The sequence below is a fragment of the Mus caroli genome, unplaced genomic scaffold, assembly GCF_978045245.1.
Source record: "Mus caroli unplaced genomic scaffold, Mus_caroli_1 scaffold_7, whole genome shotgun sequence".
Classification (NCBI taxonomy): Eukaryota; Metazoa; Chordata; class Mammalia; order Rodentia; family Muridae; genus Mus; species Mus caroli.
The window spans coordinates 15,120,246-15,145,432 of record NW_028227262.1 but is presented as its reverse complement, the minus strand read 5'-3'; the positions used below and the strand labels follow the sequence as shown (position 1 = coordinate 15,145,432).

The 25,187-nt window shown below is 40.1% G+C and overlaps 1 protein-coding gene across 2 annotated transcripts in view; it reads right to left on the bottom strand.

The window, feature by feature from the left end:
• The window catches only part of Lrp6 (LDL receptor related protein 6), a 126,668-nt gene that overhangs the window by 69,013 nt on the left and 32,468 nt on the right, over positions 1–25,187 (bottom strand). For both annotated transcript variants that reach the window (XM_021165898.3, XM_085839845.1), the window contains 4 exons: positions 12,854–13,051; positions 5,533–5,729; positions 3,495–3,626; positions 11–407 (listed from right to left, as the gene is read on the bottom strand). In XM_021165898.3, coding sequence (XP_021021557.1) covers positions 11–407; positions 3,495–3,626; positions 5,533–5,729; positions 12,854–13,051 — 924 coding nt within the window. The remainder of the gene's footprint in view (positions 1–10; positions 408–3,494; positions 3,627–5,532; positions 5,730–12,853; positions 13,052–25,187) is intronic.

Genomic DNA, 25,187 nt, shown 5'->3' with positions numbered 1-25,187 from the left:
CACTTCTTACCCAACCATGGGATCTAACACGATAGCCCGGGGCTCCTCTAAGTCCTCTGAAATCAAGATCTTCCTCATGGTCCCATTGAGCCTTGTCACTTCTATACGATCCGTGCCAGTGTCTGTCCAGTACAGGTTCCTTGCAACCCAGTCAACAGCAATACCATCAGGATGAGCAATCTGGGCCGTGACCACAAACTGACTGCCAGATCCATCTATGAAGGAGCGACGAATAGCCCTCACTTCGTCATCCGTCCAGTATATGTAGCCTTCTACAGGGTCGTAGTCTATGGCAATGGCATGCCGGATATCTTCTAACTGCAGAACAATGTCAGTAAAATCGGGTGTATCCAAAGAAATCCGCCTCAAGTCTGTCCGTCGGGCTAACAGCAATAGTTCAGTGGCACCTAAATCAACAAAGAAAAATCAACCAAACATTTGAAAGCCACAGGCAAAATTTAGTCACTCTCTATAAAAGAATGCAGATGTCTTCAGGAATAAAAATTAACTGAATTTAAAAGAATACCAACTAGAGTCGAACTAGAAAGTGCTACTGTGAAGCAGAAGAATCAGGGCAAGCGCCATAGTAGTTATTAACCTCTCCAAATCAGGCTTGACCCACACTTGTCATTTACTAACAGCTCCTGGACAATAAGGGCATGTAGAGATGATCACTAGATATTTTATACCTAGTAACTAAGTATTAATGGAGAAAAAAATATTGCAAAGCACAGATCCTTCATTCAAGATGCATACTTTAAAGGATAAGCTGGGGAAACAGCAGAATGCTTGCCTTATGAACATGAAGACCCAAGTCTGATCCCCTGAACCCACATACAAAAGAAGAGAAGAAGAAGAAGAGGAGGAGGAGGAGGAGGAGGAAGGAAGGAAGGAAGGAAGGAAGGAAGGAAGGAAGGAAGGAAGGAAGGAAGGGAGGAGGAGGAAGGAAAGGAAGGAAAGGAAGGAAAGGAAGGAAAGGAAGGAAAGGAAGGAAAGGAAGGAAAGGAAGGAAAGGAAGGAAAGGAAGGAAAGGAAGGAAAGGAAGGAAAGGAAGGAAAGGAAGGAAAGGAAGGAAAGGAAGGAAAGGAAGGAAAGGAAGGAAAGGAAGGAAAGGAAGGAAAGGAAGGAAAGGAAGGAAAGGAAGGAAAGGAAGGAAAGGAAGGAAAGGAAGGAAGGAAGAAAGAAAGAAAGAAAGAAAGAAAGAAAGAAAGAAAGAAAGAAAGAAAGAAAGAAAGAAAGAAAATTAAGGAGGTGAATGGCACCTGGGAAGCAACACATGGAGGCTCTCCGGCCTCCGTGTACACCCATACATATGAACATGTATGTGCAAAAACATGTTCATACATGTATACACATACACACATGCACAATGCTAAAGAAATCTAGAACAAGAAATGTTTAAAACTGAATTTTGAAATAGAAGAATGCTACAGAATATAAATTCTCTCTCAGTGGCACTGTTGTAAAGGCCTATAGAGCTATAGCTGACAGACCCGAGGACAGGAGAGGCTGTGCAGATGGGAATGGCAGCACTGGACAAGAATCCTAAGAAGCACACCCATGGTTAAGAGTACTTGAGCCACTAAAATCTGGTTCAAGTAGGGATACAAGCTGAGACAAACAGAGCCATTCTAAGCCTAGAGTCTGCTAAATGTGTAAAGGTTGCTACAAAAATTAAAGATAAACAGATATAACATTCACAAAGGTACTAAGTGTAAAAGTATTAAATAAGAATCAACTAATTTATCATTAAAAATAAAGACTGAGTTATAAACCATATTTCTGAAATATTTTAATATGAATTAGGATCCAATGAAAACAACTAAAAATTAGGATATTAAGCTCTATCTTTTTGTTATTTTTGTTATTTTTGTTCAGATCAAACACCAGCAAAATAATCACCTAAGAGGCTAAAATAATAATAATAATAATAATAATAATAATAATAATAAATGTAAACTGTTAAAGGAATGAGCAAGGTAAAAGGAAAAAAAAACTCAGCTAAAATATGTGTCTAAAAAGTGCTGGCATATAAACCTAAATATGAATTTGGAGTTACAACTGCAAACGCAGAACGAGGAGTGACAAGCTTCAGTATGAGCTGTTGGCCTGAGTGCTGATTATACACAAATTCTAAACTGCAGGAAACACAACCCAATTGTGACCGCAGGCAGGGCAGGAATAATTCTGCACAGCCCACTGCCTCTGCTGACAGCCAAAAGGAGTCAGTTCAGCTTCACAAGCAATCACAGAACTACTGATTTGAGCACAGTGATCAAAACAATATAAGTAACTGAAGGCTACTAGATGCCAAATATGCATCTGAAACCCAAGGCTGGCTAACCGTACACCTGTGTACCACTGTGAGGGACAAGACAAACCTCCATTTCTAAAATAAATCCTCGTTTTCAAAGTCAAGGTACATTTCTAAACAGAAAAGCAATGTTACAAATACCCTCTGTTTAAATTGAAACCAAATCACTGTTTACCATGGAAACCATCTGACAAGAGTCAGCCAGCTTCACCTTTGACTACAAGGATAATTTATCAATGCCAACTCCTAGTAAACATCGACTCGCTGGCCTCCTTGCCAGGAACTAACTCACTCTCTCTCTCTCTCTCTCTCTCTCTCTCTCTCTCTCTCTCTCTCTCTCTCTCTCTCTCTCACACACACACACACACACACACACACACACAAGCTCTGGAATGAAGGCTTCTGCTTCTCAGAGGTAGATGAAGAAGCCATTGCACGTGTAACAGTTTTCCTACCAGATTTTGCTAGCTGCCAGAGAATGGTGGCCCACAGGGGGAAGAATGAGTAACACCCTCGTTAAGAGAAAGAAGAGCTGGTGTTCTCCAAACTACAAGCCCTGCACTGCCCTGGACCAGTGCCTTCTCCAACATGCCTCTGTCTATAGGGAATTAAGAGCGAGAAGAGGCAAAGTGGACAGTTAAGCTAAAAACATAAAACTTACTTTAATTGTACAGTAAGGAATTTTTTTCTTAATATACTCATCATTAAAGAGCAGTCAAAAATATCTTTTAATCACTAAATAAAAACCTCATGTATCTCATTTTATTCTTCCTGGACTACAGTTTAATGACTGACTGTCCTTCAGTTTATCTCCAAGGGCTACATGCCTGTATGAGACATAGTGCTCTCTTCTCACAAGACTTAACTGAGATTTCAGTGGCTGTGAAATTTGACAAAGAGGATAAATAGTATTTAAATATTTAATTAGTACTGAATAAGTATTTACTATGAATTAACATTTAATAATTAAGTATTTAGATAGTACTTAAGAAACAGCATGTTTTATGTTAAATGAAATAACAAAAATAAAAATAAAAGATGTCACAAAACATAAGCCATCCCTGCTATTATTAGCCACCTGAGTGACTAGCCTCCCAAAGTACTGCCAAATATAAAATTGCCCATAGAGAATCCAGCTGCTCTCAGATTCCAGCCCCTACTTGGGTAATAACCATCTTACCATCTTTGCAGGTCTTTCCATTCTCTAGCAGCTTGACCCCAGTTGGGCAAGCACACTGATAAAAAGGCTTGACTGGAGACATCAAACACAAATGGGAACAACCACCATTATCAATTCCACATGGATTTGTAGCTGTCAAATATAAATCACACTGATTAATACCAATGATTAGGGATGCCCTCACTCACTCTAGATACACAAAGGTTAACAACCATAACATGAGCAACTGTGATAAACCAAAATTACTACCAAATTTCATCCAGGTGTTTGACTACCAAGCATCTGTAAGGAAAGGAATTAATTAGTGAACTCACTTAGCATTTTTCTATCCAAAGAGGAGAAACTAAAAAGAAAAGCAGAAGGCCCTCGTCCTAGTGGAGTTTATAAACTTACCAGTAAGCCAAAATAATAAACTATGAAAATGGGAAGAAAACAAGAAATATAAATATTATATTGCACATTACTACAATCAAGGAGGAAATTAATCTTGGCATTTAAAATTGCATAGGGCCTAGCAGGCATGACAGAAGGGGACATTCTGAACATTTTGGGTGTGGTTAAAAAAGCCTTCAAAATAAAAGCTTAGAGACCAGGCACTGGGGGAGGCAGTAAGGAGAACATTACTAACAGAGGCTAGGGCTTCTGTAGTAGACTGGTAGGAACAGGCTGTAGCAGAGCATATGAAAGCCAAGAAACACTGTCAGAATGTTGGAAAGTCATCCCTTGCAATGAATAAGGTGAAAGAGATATGTTCAGTGCACTAGAGGAGGGAAGGGAAATATAGGTAGGCAGGCATGATAGCACACACCCGCAATACAATTAAGATGGGGGCCAGTGGGAGCTACATAGGATCCCGTTTTTATTTTTAAGTTTTTAAAGGCTGAGTTGTAGATCAGTGGTTTGGGTAGTTGTCTAGAATGTCTAGCATCAGCCTCTAGCACTGCAAAATTAAATGAGAAATAAAGTAAGAAAGAACAAGAGACAGAGACAGAAAAATAAAAAAACCAGCCAAGTTTGTGAACACTGCAGTAATGGATACATTCACATAATATTCATGGGAAAGACGATATAATACAGAGAGCAACATAAGACAAGAACATAAAACATAACATCAAAAATAACTAAAATTCTCAAACTAGTAAAACAAAGGATCAACTGTGATGTTTAAAGAAGGGTTCAGAGACTTTCTGATGACTAGTCATGTGAATACAAAGTTCACAATGGTCTAAACAAATATTTATTTTTATGTAGATTAACACATCTGTCTTAAAATGGGCTCATGGTCATTGAATAACACTCAATATTTGATTATCTCCCCCTCTAAATGGAAAGAGCTAATGCCCAACTCAGGATCCAAGCACTTTTCCTTTTGGCTATAAAAACAATTTGAACTACACTCAGACACAGCCAGACAGTTATTGACACACCAGTGCCAAGCATTCTGCATTCTCATATTCCTTTTAATCCCGAATCCATTCCTCTCCTACAAGGGATCATTGTTAGCAGACACAGACCCAAGTATTTGAAAAGGGTAACCCAAACCAGAAGCAAGCTGAAAAAAAAAAAAAAAAAATGCATAAGAGCAAGAGGAAGAACACACGCCAGTGTCTAAGTAGGTAGTTTACACAGCACATGTAGGTGCTGGAATTCACAAGCTAGGTTAACAGAAGTTTCCTAATAAGCTGGTATTTTTTGAGCACACTCACATGAACACATTCAAATATAATAAGAAAATAATATGAACAAGAAATGCATTTATGCATAAACAGCAGATGAGCTGTCTCAATTTTAATTCATTTCTGTTCTCCTCTTGTATCACCCCAACCCCCAATGAAAGACAAGACATGACATGGGGAAGGGTATCAGGTCACAAGGTTCTAGAGTTCAGTGTCTAACCTGAACTCTATGTGCACGTTGTGCTTGTGATTCCTTCGCCACCTTGGATATGCCCTTCCTCCTTCTGTGCCTCACTAAAGCCAGACATCAGAGTGCTTACAGAGCTGTTCCAAACTGGAATTTAAAAATCCAGATCACTTACCATTTGGCTGCCTCTGTTGGCTGAAAGCATGTATATCCATGGGAGAGAAGATGTTAGAATGAATTTCACGCAGACCCTCGCCAGTATATTTGTTGCAAGCCAAAATAGAGTGTGTATTCCAGTCAGTCCAGTACAATGTGTCCTCAAATAACGTCAAGGCAAAAGGATGTGGAAGGGACCCTTTAACCACTGCCTGCCTGTTAACACAAAAAGAAAAACTCACACTTCAAATTTTTTCTTTTATGACTTCAACACTGAAAACAGTTCACACCAATACATAAACATACTAAGGAAAATACATGTAGATTAAATTCATCTGTGAAAAACAATTTGAATAGCAAATTCAAATATATTTATGTTGTCAAAAAAATATACTGAACATTCAGAATGGTCCCTGCCTTGGAAGTAGGCAAACTAAGTCACAAGACGCAGAAGCCCAAATCTCTTAACATTGCTGTCAGCCTCCCTTCTCAAAAACTGCCTTCGCACTCATATTTTCTATACTTCCATGAAAAATAAGCAATGAAGAAGTCCCAGGGATGACAGCTGGCAACTAAGAAGACGGGAAGGCAACAAGCTCTGCCCCTCCTTGATACTCAAGAGCAAAGAGCCTGAGCAGAGTTTTCGATCTTATGATTTTAATAATTGCCACTGAAGGCATTCACATGATGCTAAAAAAGATAGGCCTCAGTCTAGCTCCAAAATGTGACTGCAGAAATGACACACAAAATCTAAGCTAGTTTGCTCATTTTTATTGTATAATTTATTAAACCTCTCAGTTCAGACGACTAAAAAAGTCCTGAATTGGCACAGTATGTTCATAACACAGAACCAGAATGTCATAAACAAAGCAAACTGTAAAGAGAGAGACTGAGTCCTCAAACCACAGCACTTGGCAGAGTGCCAGAGTTGTGCAGTTAGTAAACGTTCTAGACACAATGAATAAATCATGAATTTAGTCAAACAAACATTTAAGACAATAAATGCTTTAATATTTTCATAAACCCGTATTTTCAAGTACTCAGCCTTGGGGAGGGAGGGGAGACCACACATAAGGTACCTACACATAAGGTACTGAAAAAACAAATGTGAGGAAGAGACTTAACTTTAGGTTCACCCGGTGACGTCAAGATCTCTAGCACCTACTTGAAAGCCAAAGTCAAGGACAGCGGTTATCTAAGTGACATCAGTGTCTGTTACACATGAACTAGTACTGACCTAAAGTGTCATAAATTCAAGACAGATTTTATTTTAAAATCTTGACTACAAGATGAAGATGACTAATTTATATTTTAAAGCATACCGACTAACTGATCTACATCAATTCTCTCCTTTCATTTTCCTTAATTTTTCTTCTTTAGAAGATTAATTTTCCTTCTCCTCTCTCAAAAAGAATGTTTCCAATAACTGTCCCTACGTATTTTCTTCCTTTTTAAAAAGTAAATTAAACTATTGTATTTTTAAATAGGTCAGCATATTTTACATCAGTCTTCCAAAATTGATTATGGTGAGACATAAACTGAGATGACACCTGTACAAAGCAGAAATACAAACAAAAAATAGAGAATAGCACAAACCAAGTGACTCCTCATGGGAAAGGGGCACTTCATCACCATCCTGAAAACCTGCATGGTCCATAACAAAACCTTTTCTAAAAATGAGAAAAAAACCTTTAAAACTCCTTTGTACCTTTCTAAATACAAAGTTAAGATTCATTCTAATAAACTGAACACAAGAAAATAAACAGGAAAACAAACTGTGTAAAAGCCATAAATAAAAGCACACTAGAACCAGAACAGACTAGAGAAGTGGCTCAGAGGCTAAAGCAATTTTTGCTCTTGTTGAGGACAGGGGTTAGGTTTCCAGAATCCACGAAGTGGTTTACAACTACCTGTAACTCCAGGTACAGAGAGCCAATGCTGTCTTCTGTGGGCACCAGGTATGCACATGGTGAAGAGACACGTGCAGGAATAATACTTACATATGAAATAAAATAAATTAAATCTAATTTAAAAATTATAAAGAGATAAAAACATAACAAATTATATTAACCTTTCAAAGCTCAAAATCTCTGAAAGAAATGAAGAGCAAAGAGAACGATAGGGCAATACAAAACCTCTATGGTTTTTCTTTCTTCTAACCATTTAAAAACAAGGGTGGTTAGACTGAACGAACCCAGAGTTATGTAAGCATAATGTTATTGTGCACTGTGTGATGGTTCAAATGCTTGATTTCTGTCTCACCTACATTATTACAATCCTTATTCAGAAAATCTCCTGTCTCAATCTTGTGTAAACACCAGCTCCCAAGTGTTCCCTGACATTCAATACAGAGAGCTTAACAGCCAATGACTGAGCAGGGAATAGAACAGGGCTGGCCTTTCTGCCAGCCAGGGGAGGAGATGGAGGAAGAGGAAATAGGGGATTAACCATGGGGAGAGAGTCCAGGAGAGACTGCAAGCAAACACCTAGAGCAGAGAAAGCCATAGTGGACCTTGGCTTGGGGGGTGGGGGGAGCAGCCAGATTAGTTTAGAGGATTAAAAATAGAGCAATACTACTCAGGTGTGTGCCTTTAAAGCATGTTAAATAAATAATAGTCCAGTCTCAATTTTTTGGGAGCTAGCTGGATAAGAAGAACACTGTAACAAACACACATATTATAAAGCCCCAACAGTTAAATACTGGCTGTCCATAAGAAACATACTTTAGACACAAAGACAGCAAAAGGTTAAAAGTAAAAGTCACAGCAAACACAGACTGACTGTGTTAGAAATGGAGCGCTGCAGACAGCACACTGAGCAGGAAAGATAACGCACTGGAGATAGACATTGTGTGGGAAAGATCAAATGACAAGAACACACAGCTACAACCCTGTGCACAGAATCAACCTGAGCGCTGAAACTATGGAAGGGAAAACAGGGAAGTGGTGCCTAGCACTCGGTTCTCTAGAAAACCATGTGCCGTACTAACTCACCATCTATAAAACACTCCAGAGAGACAGTGCTCTCAGTACGAACGGCATATTTGGAAGGCTGGGCCTTGTGCATGTCTGCCTTTTGTTTTCTTCAAGTCCTGAGAACTGAGTTCCGGGCCTTGCATACGGGAAGCACGAGCTCCCTACCACTCGTGCTCCCTACCACTCTGCTCCCCACCACTGTGCTCCCTACCACTCGTGCTCCCCACCACTGTGCTCCCCACCACTGTGCTCCCTACCACTCATGCTCCCCACCACTGTGCTCCCCACCACTGTGCTCCCCACCACTGTGCTCCCCACCACTGTGCTCCCCACCACTGTGCTCCCCACCACTGTGCTCCCCACCACTGTGCTCCCCACCACTGTGCTACCTACCACTCATGCTCCCTACCACTCATGCTCCCCACCACTGTGCTCCCTACCACTCATGCTCCCCACCACTGTGCTACCTACCACTGTGCTCCCTACCACTCGTGCTCCCCACCACTGTGCTCCCCACCACTGTGCTCCCTACCACTCATGCTCCCCACCACTGTGCTACCTACCACTGTGCTACCTACCACTGTGCTCCCTACCACTCGTGCTCCCTACCACTGTGCTCTACCCCAACTCCACGCACTGCTCATCAAAATGCTGAACTCTTAGGCGGCTGGCTCAGAAACATGATGTTTGCTACCACTCCTAAAGACCTGTATTCAATCTCCAGCACTAAAATACATCATACACACTAATGCATGTCTTGCCCAGTGACAGGCTTATACTACCAGTACTCCAGGGAAAGAGGACTGTGAGCCAGCTGGAACTATGTGGTGAGACCTGCCTTACCAGTCAATAAATACTAAAGGTATAAAAAGTGCTACACAAAGTTATCCTGCAGAACTGGAAAGATGGCTCGTCAGTTAGGAGGACTTACTGCTCCTACAAAGACCTGGTTGACTTTCTAGAAGCCCACATTGGCTGACAACAACCCAGGTCCAGGGGAACAGATGCCCTCTTCTTACTTCCATAGGAAACAAGTACACACAAGGTACACACACACATTCAGGAAAAACATTCACTCATAAAATAAATAAACTTTTACAGAAGAAATAAAAATGGATAAAGAGCCAAGAAATTAAATTTCTATTTCAATCTTTCAATGTCTAACTTCTTCCTCATATTCTTCTAAATAAACAATATGACACAATACACAATGTCTCATATCTATAATTATAGCACTCTAGAGGCTAAGGCAGAAACATTACTCCAAATCTGAAGCCTGCGTAGTGAGAACCAGCTCAAAATATGAAAAACAAAACAAAACAAAAAAGCAACCATTCAAATAAGAGATCACAAGATAAGTAAAATATTGAGCTAAAACAAAACACAAACACAATGCACAGAAAAGTGTGAGTAGCCACCACAGCGGTTAAGTGAGGGAAATGCCTCTATTAGGAGACAAACGGCAAGTCCATCTCCTTGCAACCTGCCAGGCCAGGGCAGAAATAAGCATGGGAAGTCAATAAAAACGTCAGGGGGGAAAAAAAATCAATGAAACAGAGAAGAAAGATCAATAACAAAACAGTTGATTCTTTGAAAACATTAGCAAAACTGCAAGTTATTAGCTTTGCAAAGGCAAAGGCAAAAAAAAAAAAAAAAAAAAAAGACAGAAAATGTGAAACTGAAAGAACGCCATGACCTTACTTACGTAAGGGGAGCATCATTTCCACACTTCCAGAAATCGGAACACGTAAGGAGCACCATAAACAACAAATTATTCAACATATAGGAAATGAAACCCTTCCTAGAAAGAAACCAATTACTAAAACAGATTCCTGGAAGAGGACAGAAGAGCTGCACACACAAACCTGTCATTTAAAGGATCCCTAACAAGAAACAGCCAGGCTCAGACAGCATCACAGACACATTTACAACAACTACCATTAAGTAGAATTTATCCTAAAAATATAAGCTAGGTTCAACAATTAAAAAAAAAAACAACTAATGCAATTAACAATGTTTATTTAAAAAGTTATTTCTATAGATGTAAAATAAACAGGCAGGATTCCTAATCATCCATGACTTAAAATGAAGTCAATAAACCAGGAATAAAAGAAAACTTCTTTAGCCTGGTGAAAGTACTTTAGAACAGAATCTACGGTTAGCATTCTGCTGTGCTAATCTGGCAATAACCACTCCAGAACAGCAAGGGAAGAGAGATGTCTTCTAGGCTGCATTGTATCGCAGGGCCTAGCCAATGAGATCAATCAGAAGACCCGCCCAGACAACAGGGAAGCACTACTGCATTATCCACAGATGACATGACCTGTACATGAATATACTCATGGTCTTTGCCAATCTTCCCAAACCAAGTAAATCCAACAGGATCTAAGATAAATGATTCATAAACAAAAGTAATTTATATTTCTGCATATAAGCAATGAAAAATAAATGTTTAATTTTGTTACTAAAAATAATGGCTAGGAATAAAAGTATCTGCCTCAGATGCGTAAGGTCCTTGGTTCAATCTCCAGCACCATAATAATATATAAAACAGAGAGGGGCTGTCAATCTAACTTGATGGCTAAAGGAACTTCCTAGGCCAAGCCTGGCAACCTGACAACCAAAAATTGTCCTCTGACCAACTCACACATATTAAAATTCTTTTAAAATGAGTAATAAATACAGGGCTAAGGATACATAGTTCAGGGGTAAAGCATGCCTGGCAGGCAGGAGGTCTTGGATTCAATCTCCAGCCCCTTAGTATATATTGAGTATACGTAAGTAAAATAATTATATCATAATACACAAATACGTAACATTGACTTACTTTTTATAGTATACATTAAAATTCTATTAGGGATACATTTTACAAAAGACCTTAAGAGATAACTTACACACACACAATCAAAAACTAACCATACATCTGATCTAAATGAAAGAATTAATCTAATAAAAAAAAAAAAAAAAAAAAACCTCTTGGAAGTTTCTCTAATAGAGGAAAAAGCATTTATCCCTTTGCATCAGGCGGAGACTACTAGGAGCACCACAAGCAATTTAATAAGAGTAAAAACTGATAATTGGAAAAATTACACATAATGAAAACATGCCATTAAGAAAATGAAAAACCAAAAAAAGAAAAAGAAAAAAAAAATGAAGGCATAAGCTTATAGTGACAGAAAACATTCCTAAATCATATGTCCAATGATGAAATCTTACATCAAAATCAAAAAAGAAAAAACTTACAACCCAGTAATAAAAGCAATGACTAAACCATTATTAAAATTGATAAAACCAAGGTGGCTGAGCAGATGAGGGCTTTTGTTGCCAGCTCCTGATGATTGCTGGGGCCCACACGGTACAAGGAGAGACCTGACAATTAAAAGTTATCCTCTGACCTCCAGATGCCAACCATGGCATGTGCCTCCCCAACATAAGAATTTTTTTGATTGAGAGAATGTTTCAAATAATTATCTAGTTGGGTCTCATGAGAAAAATGTAAACTGGTCCCAAAATGATTATTGGTTGGCCAGAAACAAGGAAAGCAAGTAAATCTGTCAGAGAATGAGAGGAGATACACAACAGAACCAACAGTAGTAGCAAAGTCGGGTACTGGAGTTCTTTGTTCCCAAAGCTATTATTTTCCTCCTGGTTATAAAAGGAATATGTGGTTGTTCTCTAGGAAAAAATTTAGAAACGTAAAAATATAAAGGTTATTTTTCTAATCTTTTTATTACATATATTGTATATCATATGAATTTGTAAATATATATACCAATACAAGTAATCTTAATTATCAGTAAATGGAAAAACTGGTTTTTGTTTTTAAAATAGGTGAGACAAAATAGATTAATGTATAAACCAATGAGATTTGAAATTATAATTGGTAAACCAGGTAAGGCTAAATCAGAGCCTGCAGCAGACCTGGGATTCCAGGACTGCAATGGCACACCCCACTTTCTGTGGGGTCTGAAGGATCTGAACACTGGTTCGCAGGCTCACTCATGCAGCATGCGCTTTACCAGCTCAGAACACACGGAAGGATTCTTTAAAGGACCAAATTAAAAGCCTATTCTAATTCCCTTTGACACAAAAATATACACTAACTTCTTAAAAACAAACAACCCAAACCATCCGTTTGCTTTGGATGATATAAAAAGCACGGGAGGGCCAGAGATGCTCAGTAGATTAGAGCACTTGCTGTACATTCATGTTAAACGGAGCCCAGATCCCAGAGTCATGTAGTAAAGAGACAAGTCCTGTAAATGCCTGTGCCTCTTGTTCTGAGGGATCTAAACCCACAGGCACACATGTGCACATACACTCATGCAAACATATACATAAAACTTTATAGCAAGGCAATCTTACCGATTTGTTCCATCCAGGTTTGATTTATGGATGAAATTAAGTTTTGCATCGGCCCAGTAAAGCTTCCGCTCCTGATAATCCAGAGTCAGTCCGTTTGGCCAGTAAATCTCAGTGTTTATTATAACGAAGCGACTTGAACCATCCATCCCAGCACGTTCTATCTTTGGCACTTCTCCCCAGTCTGTCCAGTACATGAACCTAAAAATCATTAAAAAGAAAAATTAAAGCCATGACATAAATAACCACAAAATATTTTTTAATTATTGCTATTACATAAAGCTCTCTCAGAAACAAGAAACTGAAAACAAACCCTAGACATTTTTCCAAAAATTTAATAATCTACTACTTGAAACCAACAAAGAAATGAGTAAGACAATTAACACAAGGAATGAAAAGAACAGAGATCAAAGTTTACTTGAAAGAAAGAACGTTTACATTGTCCCATCACATAACCTAATAAGATAGCTTATTAACGACGAAGTGAAAACAACTATCAATACAGTAAGTCTGGAGGACAGTCCTCTAATACCAAAAACAAGCTGTATATGGCAGTAGCAGCAGTCGTGATAAGCCTCTCACTGTGGGGTACTGGAAAACACAAGACATGGTTTATGTAGTTTTATACCCCACTCCTGCCCATCCACAGAGAATGACTAGCCTCAATAAAATCCTACAAAGAGCTCAAACAGAGAGACACAAATAGTCCCCCTGATATAAAAGAAAACTGTGCTGTGCATCAATTAACAGCACATCTTTTGAAAGCTAACAGAGGTATTATGACCTCTAAATGAAGGGGCATTCAGGCTAGGAAGATGACTCACCGGGCAAAGGCACTTGAGACCAAGTGTGACAACCCGAGTTTTAGCCCCAGAACCCACGTGGGAGGAGACTAGCTGCCATAACCTGTCTCTGAACCTCACGAGGACCACAGCATTTTTACACCCCATACACACACAATAAATGTTTAAGTATGAGACAGCCAATAAATATGCTAAAACCCAAATAGAATTCAGGTATGGAGTGATGACAGTGAACTGCCTGTGCCTGCATCTCCTGGCACTGTCCCTCTTGCTTCAGTGGCCAATCAAAGAAAGGACGGGAGGAAACCCCTGGCTTCCATATATCACTTCCAACAAGTCTGCGAAATATACACTGCTCCATGCTACATTTCCAAACGAGGAATGTCAGTAAAGTTCCCTTCGGTGTCCGGTCATACCCTAGCTACTGGAGCCTGGCAGCAGTGAGAAGACTGGGGCGTTAAGGGAGCACAGAGCAGTGCTTCTGCAGTCCTAATTAACATGGCAGCTTTCCTTTCCTTATGCTGCAAGTGTTTTCATCTACACACAGCATTTTCAGTATCATTATCTAAGCAATATGCACCTAAAGTCAAGCTGCATGTGAGAGTTTTCACTTTTATACGTAGGACTGTGGTTGATTTTATTTCTACAGTGTTTAAGTGATTACCTTGTGGTCTCAATTGTGACTGCCTATGCCTTGAGCTCACTGCAACAGAGACTATACTCACACTTATGGTATGACTCCTGCTGACATTACAGTCGGTACACTCATGGTGTGACTCCTGCTGATGTTACAGTCAGGACACTCATGGTGTGACTCCTGCTGATGTTACAGTCAGGACACTCATGGTGTGACTCCTGCTGTTGTTACAGTCAGGACACTCATGGTGTGACTCCTGCTGATGTTACAGTCAGGACACTCATGGTGTGACTTCTGCTGATGTTACAGTCAGGACACTCATGGTGTGACTCCTGCTGTTGTTACAGTCAGGACACTCATGGTGTGACTCCTGTTGACATTACAGTCAGACATGCATCACCACCCTAGGCTTTCTCTACTTGTACTTTTCTTTGAGATGGTCTCATGCAGGCTGACCCCAAGCTAACTTTGTAGGTAGGGGTGACTCTGAACACCTAATTAATTCTCTTGCTTCCACCTCACAAATACTGGGATCACTGGTCTGCACTGCCAGGCCTGTACTCTGTTCTGTTAAGCGTATACTTTGATACACACATCAAACATAAGTTAGGCCAGTTAAAATCAATTATAAAGTTCTGTTGTTCCAGACTACTTCCTCGAACCTCCTACCTCTTAATCTCCACCTCCCTCCTCCTCCTCCACCACCACCATCACATTTATGAATGTTTTAAGGGATCAATTCATTATGTCACAGCTCTTATGAGTCAGTCAGCTCTGAACACTGTAACATCATTGAGCAAACCTTTAACACACGAGCTTTTTAAACGATCAACTTTATATCCAAACTCTAATAAGTAACAACCTAGGTAAAAAGATATTTGAACTCATCAACATGATAAAGAATTTTACTCACAATACATAATAGATGTTTACAAATCAATATGAAGGCAAACAATAATACTTTAAGTAGGAGACAAGGATATCTGACTCAGGGGGGGAGCACCTTCCTAGCACTTGTAAGAGTGTAAAGCCTAGGGATGGACTTTGACAGTCATTTCATCAAATATTCAAACAGCCAATCCGGCTTGAAAACAGGAATAACCATAATACTTTAAGTTTTGGCAAGTATGTGGTGAGGTGGAAATATAAAGTAGTGCGGCCACTTCAATAAAACACAACTCAGTTCTGGGTTTGCTTGTTTGTTTAATGTTAAACCTGGATTTGTCAAATAACCCAGCAATTTCTCTCTACCCAAGAGGTAAAAAATACTATGTTCATATACAGATTTATACATGAACATTTGTATCAATATTACTAATAGGAAAAACTAGAAACCTACAAATCTTTCATTAGTAGATGAAATGATAAAAATAAAATTTCCTACCTTCATTCAACAGAACAATATTCAGCCATGAAAGAAACTACCTACTTGATACATGGATGAGTGTGTGACAGTCTTCAAAATACTATCACAAAGTAAAAGAAGCCAGAAAAAAACATATGCTGTCTGATTCCATTCGAATCAACAGTCCATTAAAAGCAAACACACAAATTAAGGAGCCAGCAGCTGCCTGAGGCGGTGAGAGCAAGTTCCTCTGCCAGGTGATGGGAATGCTCTAAACCTGATGGCATTTGGTCAGTTGGTGGGAACTGCAAAAGTCAGTGGGTGGGAGGCAGCCTTTTATAGAATTTGTTCTCCCCAAAGAGCAGACCAACAAGGCCATGAGGGATACCGCAATTATCCCATATATGTAAAAGTAAGAGACCCACTCCTGCCAGGACAATGGAGGTGACAGTTTGTGAACTAAATTCAAGCCACAAAACTGAAAGTGACCTGGTCAAATCCTCCGAAGATTCTAAGACTCCTTTATGATGTCACTGAACATAGGTACCAAAAACATACTGTGAACACAGAGAAAAGTAGCTGCAATGCTACCTAAATAATCCCATCAACTAATATATAGGATGGAAGACCAAAGTTGATCTTTTGAGAAAAAAAGTAACAGGGTGCTGATGAGAGAAAGCAAAGAAACAGCAGCATCTCCGAGGGATTCTCTAAGTCTCTGGGTAGCAATGCTGTAAAGAAGGGACGTCAGGAGGTCCCAGAATCAACACAGCTGTAAGACAAGGGGACCTGACCCCTAGTGTGGAGATAGCACTGGAAGACACTCTAACAGGGAGCTGTCTACAATTTACAGTTACAAATCCTTTCATCGCGAAGCACTTGCCAGGAAAGACAGTATGGCACAATGTCCCCGAGAACAGAAGCTCTGCCACTTCCTTCAGTGACCTGAGCAACCACTCCAGGAGAAAAGGGCCAGGTCCTTAGCATCGTCCAGCTCTGGTCAGCTGAGCTCCTTCCTGCCTGAGTCTGCAGCTTCCACACATGCACGGCTCACCTTACCATGATGTGGTCACTTCCTCTACACACTACCTTTCTTGCAGTTTTCTGACACATTTAAGTTTTCTAAACTTTTCTCGCTAAGAAAGGGTAGAAAAGTAAATTTTTTCACTTCGTTTCTGTCTCCCTACATAATGATTCTCCTAACATACTATTTTTAGGGGTTTGTGTGCATATCTGTGTGTAGCACTATATGTGTTACCCATGGTGGCCAGACCCTCTAATCCTCTGGACCTGGAGTTACAGGAAGTTGTGACCCACCTGACTGGGTGCTGGAAACCAAACTTGGATCATCAGCAAGAACATATGTGCTCTTAACCACTGAGACATCTCTCCAGCAACCCTCTACATGTCAAATCTATTGATTATACAATCGCTTCTATCTGAAAGATTTATCAAAAAAATAAAAAAGTAGCATTTAAAGAACAGGTCGGCAGAGAAACTGAGTAGAGGTTCACAATGAATTTGAGAGTTTGCGGCCAGGTATCATTACAATTTGACATGCTAATTTATAATCAAATGCCACACTTTCAGTAACGATTTTAATGGTATTCTCCATTCTAGAGCTCTTTTCCTTTATAGATTTCAGAAAGGCCATTGAGTCCCACCACCTGGGTTGAGCCTCAGAGGAAAAAACATTCCAGGAAGAGGAAGCACACCGGGGAACAAATCTGTGTACACAGGAACTCCAGAGCATAGACTATTAGTACTACAGTCTAACACACGAGGGTGAGGTACGGACACAGAAGTGGCCATATCACCAACAAAACTGCCTAGGAACCCGATTGTTTTTAATGGGGGAGGGGGATAAATGTCCGAGTGGTTTAAACAGGTTCTCTCTTTCACTGCTGCATACAGTAGGTTAGTTGGCACTTCTAATTTACATGGCTTCTGAGAATCCAAACTACTGAGCCATCTCTCCAGCCCCAACTTGTCTTCTTAAGACTCTGGAAAAACATTAATGAATTTGGCTGATTTGTATTTTATACACACGACCACGGCAGCTAATTCCACTTAGAGACTAACCCACAGACAGATATTACTTAGGGATCCACTCTAATTTCCATATGGAAATGATGGGAGAAAAGGAAAGAGTGACAGCTTGAACAACAGAAACCCTCATTTATACAGAGTCCACCTTCCCAGAGCCACCTCTCACTGTTTCCTGCCTTAAATCCTCATGATCAGAGTAACAAATGTCTTCCTCTCGCTGGTGATTTCTTGAGGTGCTGCATTCACAAAGACAGAAGCCCAGCTCAGCCAAAAATGCTAGGCAGTATGACTGGCCTTGTTTCTGCCTGACCCCACACTAAACATAATGATCAAATATTTCCAAAAGACATCATACAGTTCCTTACTTCTATATTCTACAATATACTATCTTATCCTATCCTAATTTAAAATGCTAGCGAGCACATTAATAATCCAAGAGTCACAGCTGTAACAGTAACTTTCTACCATGCTAGTCACTCCACAACAAATAATCACAATTTAAAACAGTACATGAAGCAGCTATTGTAGGAACTAAATACAGGCATCACAAGCTTACAGAAGAGAGAACCTCAACATACTGGCATTCCTGACTGGCTAGAGCTTGGGGGGGGGGGGGGGACGGACAATATCTTATGCATGCTGTCACAGCCCCTGTGTATTCATACGTGCAACTGCCTTCGCTGTCTTCAGAGAACAGTCACCTTTAAGTCATTTACCACCGCTGGCGCTCACAATCTTTCCACCCAGCCTAATCTTAAATTCACATGAATTAAGGTAATGAATGCATCCTAATCTATGTGGTAGACCTGCTACTAATCTAACTTTGCAAAGTTGTTTAGAATATCTAAGCTTTGATTCTGTAACCTGTGTAAGTAGTAGCCAGATATTGGCACGCCTTAATTTTTCCTTAATATCTTAATAAATTGTAGGGACCAAGAAGACTGTTCTGAAGTCCTGCCTTATTTACAAGTTTGTTTTTTAATTGTGTCATCTCCTTTGATATTCACTATCACATCTCAATCATCCTCCCCATCTCAGACACGGGAAACACCACAAGCAAGATTCAAGCTGCAGCAAAGACGTGCACAAACCCCAGGAGCGGTCCTGTTCTCTTACAGAATGTGGTCACAGATACTTGACACTGGACAGGAAGAACCAGCCAGCAACTGTACTTCCCTGTAGTTAATCCTTCACTTTAGGAGGTAGAGCCACATCTTGAAGGAACAGAAACAGAACACCAGATATCTACTTTCCAATCCTCCCCTGCAATCAGTGCACACGGCTGAGTAGTCACTGCCAATCAGAGAGATGAACCCCAACTTTTGATTGTGATGGCAAACATCTGAATTTAGGCTGAGGCTCAGAGACCTGGAGTTGGAGATGAGCCTGGGTCAAGCAGCACGTTCCAGGCCAGCCTGCGCCAAACAGACTTTAGTTCAAAAACAGAAAGGAAAATGAAGTGTGAAAAGGAGGTGGCAGAGCAGGAGAGAAGGAGGCAGCAGAAAGCATCCCAGCATTTCACTCCAGTGAGGCTGGAGGTCACCTGCACTCATGAATCTCTCTCTAATCCAATTTCTAATGAGGATCTACGGGAGTTTTAGGGTTATGTGTCATCAGAGTGGCAACAGAGGTGAGCATACTGCTAACAGCACTGCCTGCGAAGAGCCAACCCCTGGGTGTGACCTGTAGCACTGTTCCTAAATAGAGAGCCCAAGACAAATTCTATTGTTTAGGAAATTCTGTAAGTAACCTCACAGCTTTTTTTAACCTACAGTCTTTTAGTGACTAAACTTATAAAGATTCTTTTTTATTAACACTATGAATGCTAACACACACTCTCACTCTTACTCTTAAACCCAAAGCCATCCCAACCATCCCTCCTTCTAAGTTTCCTCCTCCTAACAAAAGAACTTTCCTAGTCACACAGCTCTTCCCACAACCATGGCCAGCGGCAGCACTGTCGGCCAACAGCAGTCTGACTTCCCGTGCTGTGCAGGGACCAAGAGAGTATCCTGATGAGAACTGACTAGGGAGCAAAGGACAGATCAAAAGCCCAGCCTGACGTTAACATGACACTCTTACATCACCATTACCAGGGGAATGATGGAGCTGAGAGAAACCCATGAGCAGTTGGCATTACCCACACAATCACAGCCACACAGCTAGTGTACAGCAGCAGCAGCATTCTGGGAGGTTGCAGTACAGCTGAGATAGCCACTTAGTTCTTGGGTATTTAAAAACTAAAATTTTTATGAGTAAGCTCACTTCAGCATGTTTTCCTCCCTGCCTCCTAACACACAAAATAACAACAGCTACAGCAAGTAAGTGCCTGCATGGGAATTTTCATCCTTGGCAACTTACTAAAAACAGCAGTGACCTGGATTCTTCCACCAGATATTCTGATTTAATTTTGGCCTGAGCTGGAGCCAGGAATCAATGTATTCTTTTTAAATTATTTTTGTTAGAGGGTAGAGCACTACGTTTCATTATGGTATTTTCATATTCTGTTGATCCTCTTCCCCTGCTCCAACCCCACATTCACACCCACATATACATGCACACACACACATTAAAAGCTAAGCTCTACAGATGAGGCAGAACATACTATTCCTTATCTGAGTCTCTGTTACCTCACTTAATAATTTCCAGATACATCTACTTTTCTTCAAGTTTCATACTTTTATTTTTCTTTATGGCTGAATGAAATTCCATTAAGTCTCAACAGAGGCTAGTGGAAGGTGAGGACCGACACAGGCACACATGTGCACACATGCATGCAAGGCGCGTGCGCACACACACACACACACACACACACACAGAGTTATATCCAGACAAGCAGACAAATATGGTGGTCCACACCTGTATTTACAAGCAAGACTCTATCTAAAAATAAAAGTGGAAGGAAAAAAGTTCCCTCGGAATTCTAATATAACCAGACAAGGCTTTGACCCAGTGAAGCAGAATGCGATTTTTCTGTCTACCATGCTCTGGTCTTATAGTGCTGATGATATTCATGAGCTGAACTCATTAAGCAGCTGACTCAAACACTAGCCTCAGGTGGCCCAAAAGCCTAAGTCCAAATACTGTAACAAAGCACAAAATCCCCGCCCACCCACACAGCACTTTCCCATTTCTTAGGAATGTCTGAGCATGAAAATTTTAAAACTTCACAATAAGCACTTAAAATTTGACTTAAAATATTTAGGGTAAAAAAAAAATCTCAAATTTCTCCTGTAACCTTTTAAGTGTTTTTAGTAGCTAATTCCTTATAGAGATTTTAGTTTGTAATTCATCCAATATAGTTTGTCTTTGCTAATAAAGCTGGTGTGAGAACTACTCTGTAAATTTTGTCTTTATAGTTTCAATCACCTGAAGCAGACACAACTTACTCTCTCTGACACTGCTGCTTTGAGATTGGTTAACTACTGTTGACTACACGGAAAGTATGGAGAAGATCATAAAATGAATGTTTTTTTTAAATAATTATATGAAATCTGTCCATTCCTGAGTAAGTCCAGTCAAGTCAGAGACTAATTTCTTGGAGCTGGAGAAATGGCTTATCAGTTAGAGAAATGGCTTATCAGTTAAAAGCACTGGCTGTTCTTCAGAAGACCTGGGTTCAATTCCCAGAATTTAGATGCTGGCTCACCAAGCATCTGTAGCCCCAAGCCCAGGGCACCGAGCACCAGGAACTATGACCAGGCAGCAAATGTGCACATGTTGCACAAACATACAAACAGGCAAAATACCCAACACAAAAAAATAATATTTTGTAAGAAACCAATTCTTACAATGCATCAACAACCTAAACAAAACTGCATTTCTTAAAAAGCCACTGAAGCAGGCGTGCTGATGCCCTGCAATCCAGCACTCAGAAAGCCAAGGCTGAAGAAGGATAACAAGTCTGGGACGGCTGTGCAGAGACCCCCGTTCTTTAAAAGGAAAGGAAGACAGATAGGCAGGTTTGAATATTTAGATATGTGTTTCATTTTGAACATTCACAGCAATCAGAAAATTATTACGTGCCATAGTAAAAGGCATTCAAGAGAGAAGTAGAATACACCAGTTAAAGGGGAATTACAGCACAGGGGTTAAGAGTGCTAGCTGCCTGCTCTTACAGAGGACTCGGGTTCAACTCTCAGCACCCACATAGCAGCTCATAACTATCTGTAAGTCCAGTCACAGGGATCTGACATCATACACGTAAAAATAAATAAATAAAATTTACAAAGGGGAACTGTGGGATAGGAAAGGATAAACTGTGGTGAGGAAGAGGAGGAGTGGGTGAAGAGGGAAATGGGAAGGATAAATAACACTAAAGACTTTTAAGTCACACGGAAACCTACTACTGTAGAATTTCCTAAAATTTATCTCTACATAAACTTTAAAAGGGTCAAAATGGAGTTACCTTGTAACAGGGCAGCAATGCCACTACCATACCAGATACCATAAGGCTAAAGCCTTGTCCCAGGAATGAGTTACTTCCTCTGAAGTTGTTGACCAGTGAGGTCCCTAAAGACCTCCAAACATTATAGGCTATTGCCAGATTCTAGTTACCTTCCAGAACTGGATGGTAAGACTCTATTGCTTTAGACACTACATACTCGAGTCCTAGAACACGAAAGAATTAATCTGCACTCCGCTGGAAACGTCATCCCTACTGGCTAGCTCTCATAGTAGTGAATGAAGGCACTATGCATGCTACCAGAGGAGAAACATGATCATCAGTCTCAGCCAGGTACAGCCCTGGGAACAATGATAACAGCCTGTCACGCCTAACAAGACAATACACCTGGCAACTGTGGCGCAGATGTTAGGGGAGAAACCAACCACTTTCTACTATGACCTATGGCTCATTCCACAAAATGAAAACCATTCCGAGCACCACTATCAGACCAAGAACCTAAGGCTAGACAGATCATAGACTCTAAAAGAGAACGTACTGTTATTATTCTGTTAAATAGACATACTAATTAAAATGAACTCTAATGACCTACCATTATACCCCACCACTGTGAGACTGTGAGATTAGACTCCAGCCAATGGGGGAAAACAACACACACCTGAGTTAGAATTAAAAAACACAAGTGAACTTTCTAAAGTCCCAATGTGCTTGCTAGTTTGGTTTGGATCTTGGAACACCCTTTTTTGCAAAAACTGCCTTGCTGAGATTCATGTGTTCCTTTGTGCAATAATGAAATTATCCTTTGCTTCAAACAGCATCATAATCAAGTAGTATGGCTTGGAAACTTAATCTCTGATTTTCTTAACCAGTAATAGAATAGCTTGCCAATTTCTAAATTAAATTATGCTGAGTGTCTGGTTAAGACTGAAAGTGTTACTCAGCATGGAAGAATGACCCTATTAACTTGACTACTGCATCTTCCAATCCACCACCACCAGAGTGCCTCTTAGTTTATTGGTTTGTTTAGGTCTTCTTTGACTTCCTAAGCTTCTCCTCTGCAGAGAGGCTCTACATGTTTCACAGTTACTTTTATACTTAAGCACTCCATGTTTATTATAAATGATACTGTTTTAACATTTGAATTTTCAACTGTCCCTTGCTACTGTATGTGTGCAAGTAGAAAATGAGGGGCGGATGCACATGTGCACGGTGTAGGTCACAGGACAGCTTGGTTAAGTTGGCTCTCTCCTTCCATCTTTATGTGAGTTCCAGGTGTCAAAGTCTGGGAACCAGATGTGTGCAGCAGGCGCCCTTCCCCAACCTCACCAGCCCTCTAACTGCTCCGTATCCAACCGTATAACCTGGGATCTGGCTCAACTCACTTACTTGTGCTAATAACCACTGTGGTGCTTTTTAAGATTTGTTCTTATTTATGTGTCTGTATGTGTGTATGCATGTGTGCACAGGCGGTCCAAGGAGTCCAGAAGAGGACATCAGATTGCTTAGAACTAGAGTTACAGGCAATTCTGAGTCACCAAACATCGGTTCTGGGAAAGAAATTCTGTTCCTCTGCAGAAGCAGCAGAAGCTCTTACACCCAAGCCACCTCTCCATCACTGTAGAGTTTATTAATACATAATACGCTTAGAAAGGAATCACTGTCCCAAACTGTACTTCCCCACTCCTCCCCATCCTCTCCTCCCAGCTTCCCTGCAGGACAGACAGACACCCCTGTACAAACTGCAGGGCAGTGAGTGCTAATCTTTTTCCTACTGCACTATATCACTAATTAAAATCTGCCCTTACAACTTTAGCATGTGGCTTTATCTCTGATAGAATTGTATGTAATTGTTTATAATATTAAAACTAAAGGTGAATTTTACTGTGTATTAATCATGTCTCCATTAAAAATTTTAAAGATCCGTTTTTAAAAAAAACACTTTAAAACTATCAGCAAAGATTTACCGTATTAATAAGTTAGGTTAAAAAAAAAGTCCCATGAGTCATATGCCCCTCTAACATGCTGAAAAGTCCTAAGCATTGCTTTCACAGTTCCTGTTTCCAGGAACAACTAAACGCATCCGCTTTCTCCGAGACAAGCAGTGACCAGCAATCTGCTGACCACACCATGTTTTTATGCAGCTTCATAATTAAGAATGATCTCTGCATTTTTTTTTAAGAATTGAAAAACAAACTCTAGAAACAAAAAAGAAAAACATGTAACAAGGACCGTATGTGGCCTGCCAAGAACTAAAGTATTTACTATTTGTGTCTTTATAGAAAACGTCTGCCACCCTCTCTAAACCCTGCTCCTCAAAGTGTGGTCCTTGGGCCAACAGGCTCAGGAAATCTCAAACTCCTTCCCAGCAAAGAATCATTAACAAGAGAACAAAACCAAGGGTTACCTTTCCTGATGATGCTCTATCAGAAACTGCAGTCAGTACATAAAATGAAGAAATTTTTATGAAACTCTAAAAAACACTAAAGAATATTCTCAGATGCTTATAAAGCAACTGGCAAATTGCTTGATCAATTCAGAAAAAACACCAATTAAATCTCCATATGTGGCTCTATGAATACAAAAATTAGATGACAGTCCAACATCAAAATAAACTATTTAAAATTATCCTTCCAGATAATCTCACATGCCCATATGGAAGAAAAGCAATGATAAAGACACCCTTTAAGTTTCTCAGAAGTGCCTATGTCACTCAAGCCTTCACTGTGCAGGGACCGTGTCTTGAATTTTCACATCACAAGCTTTCTTTATCAGCACCTCCAAGAAAAACGTGTGAGTAACCAGACTACAAGTCCTGACACAAACCAAGTGCTTAATTAAAAAGCAGGTACATGTGCTATTTACATAGACATTCTATAATGCTTTTCTTCAGGAATAATGGATAAGGAAAAAACTTCACATTTATATTTAACAAAATTATAAATACCACAAAACATTAAAGCTGGTCTGTGATCAAGGGGTTTGCATCAGCACAAACTTCTCTCACACTGGAAGTATTCAGCAATATGGCTAATCAATGCAGCATACCTGAGTCTAGGGTCTCCTGCCTCCCCCATCCCCACCCCTTGTCCCTGAGGTCT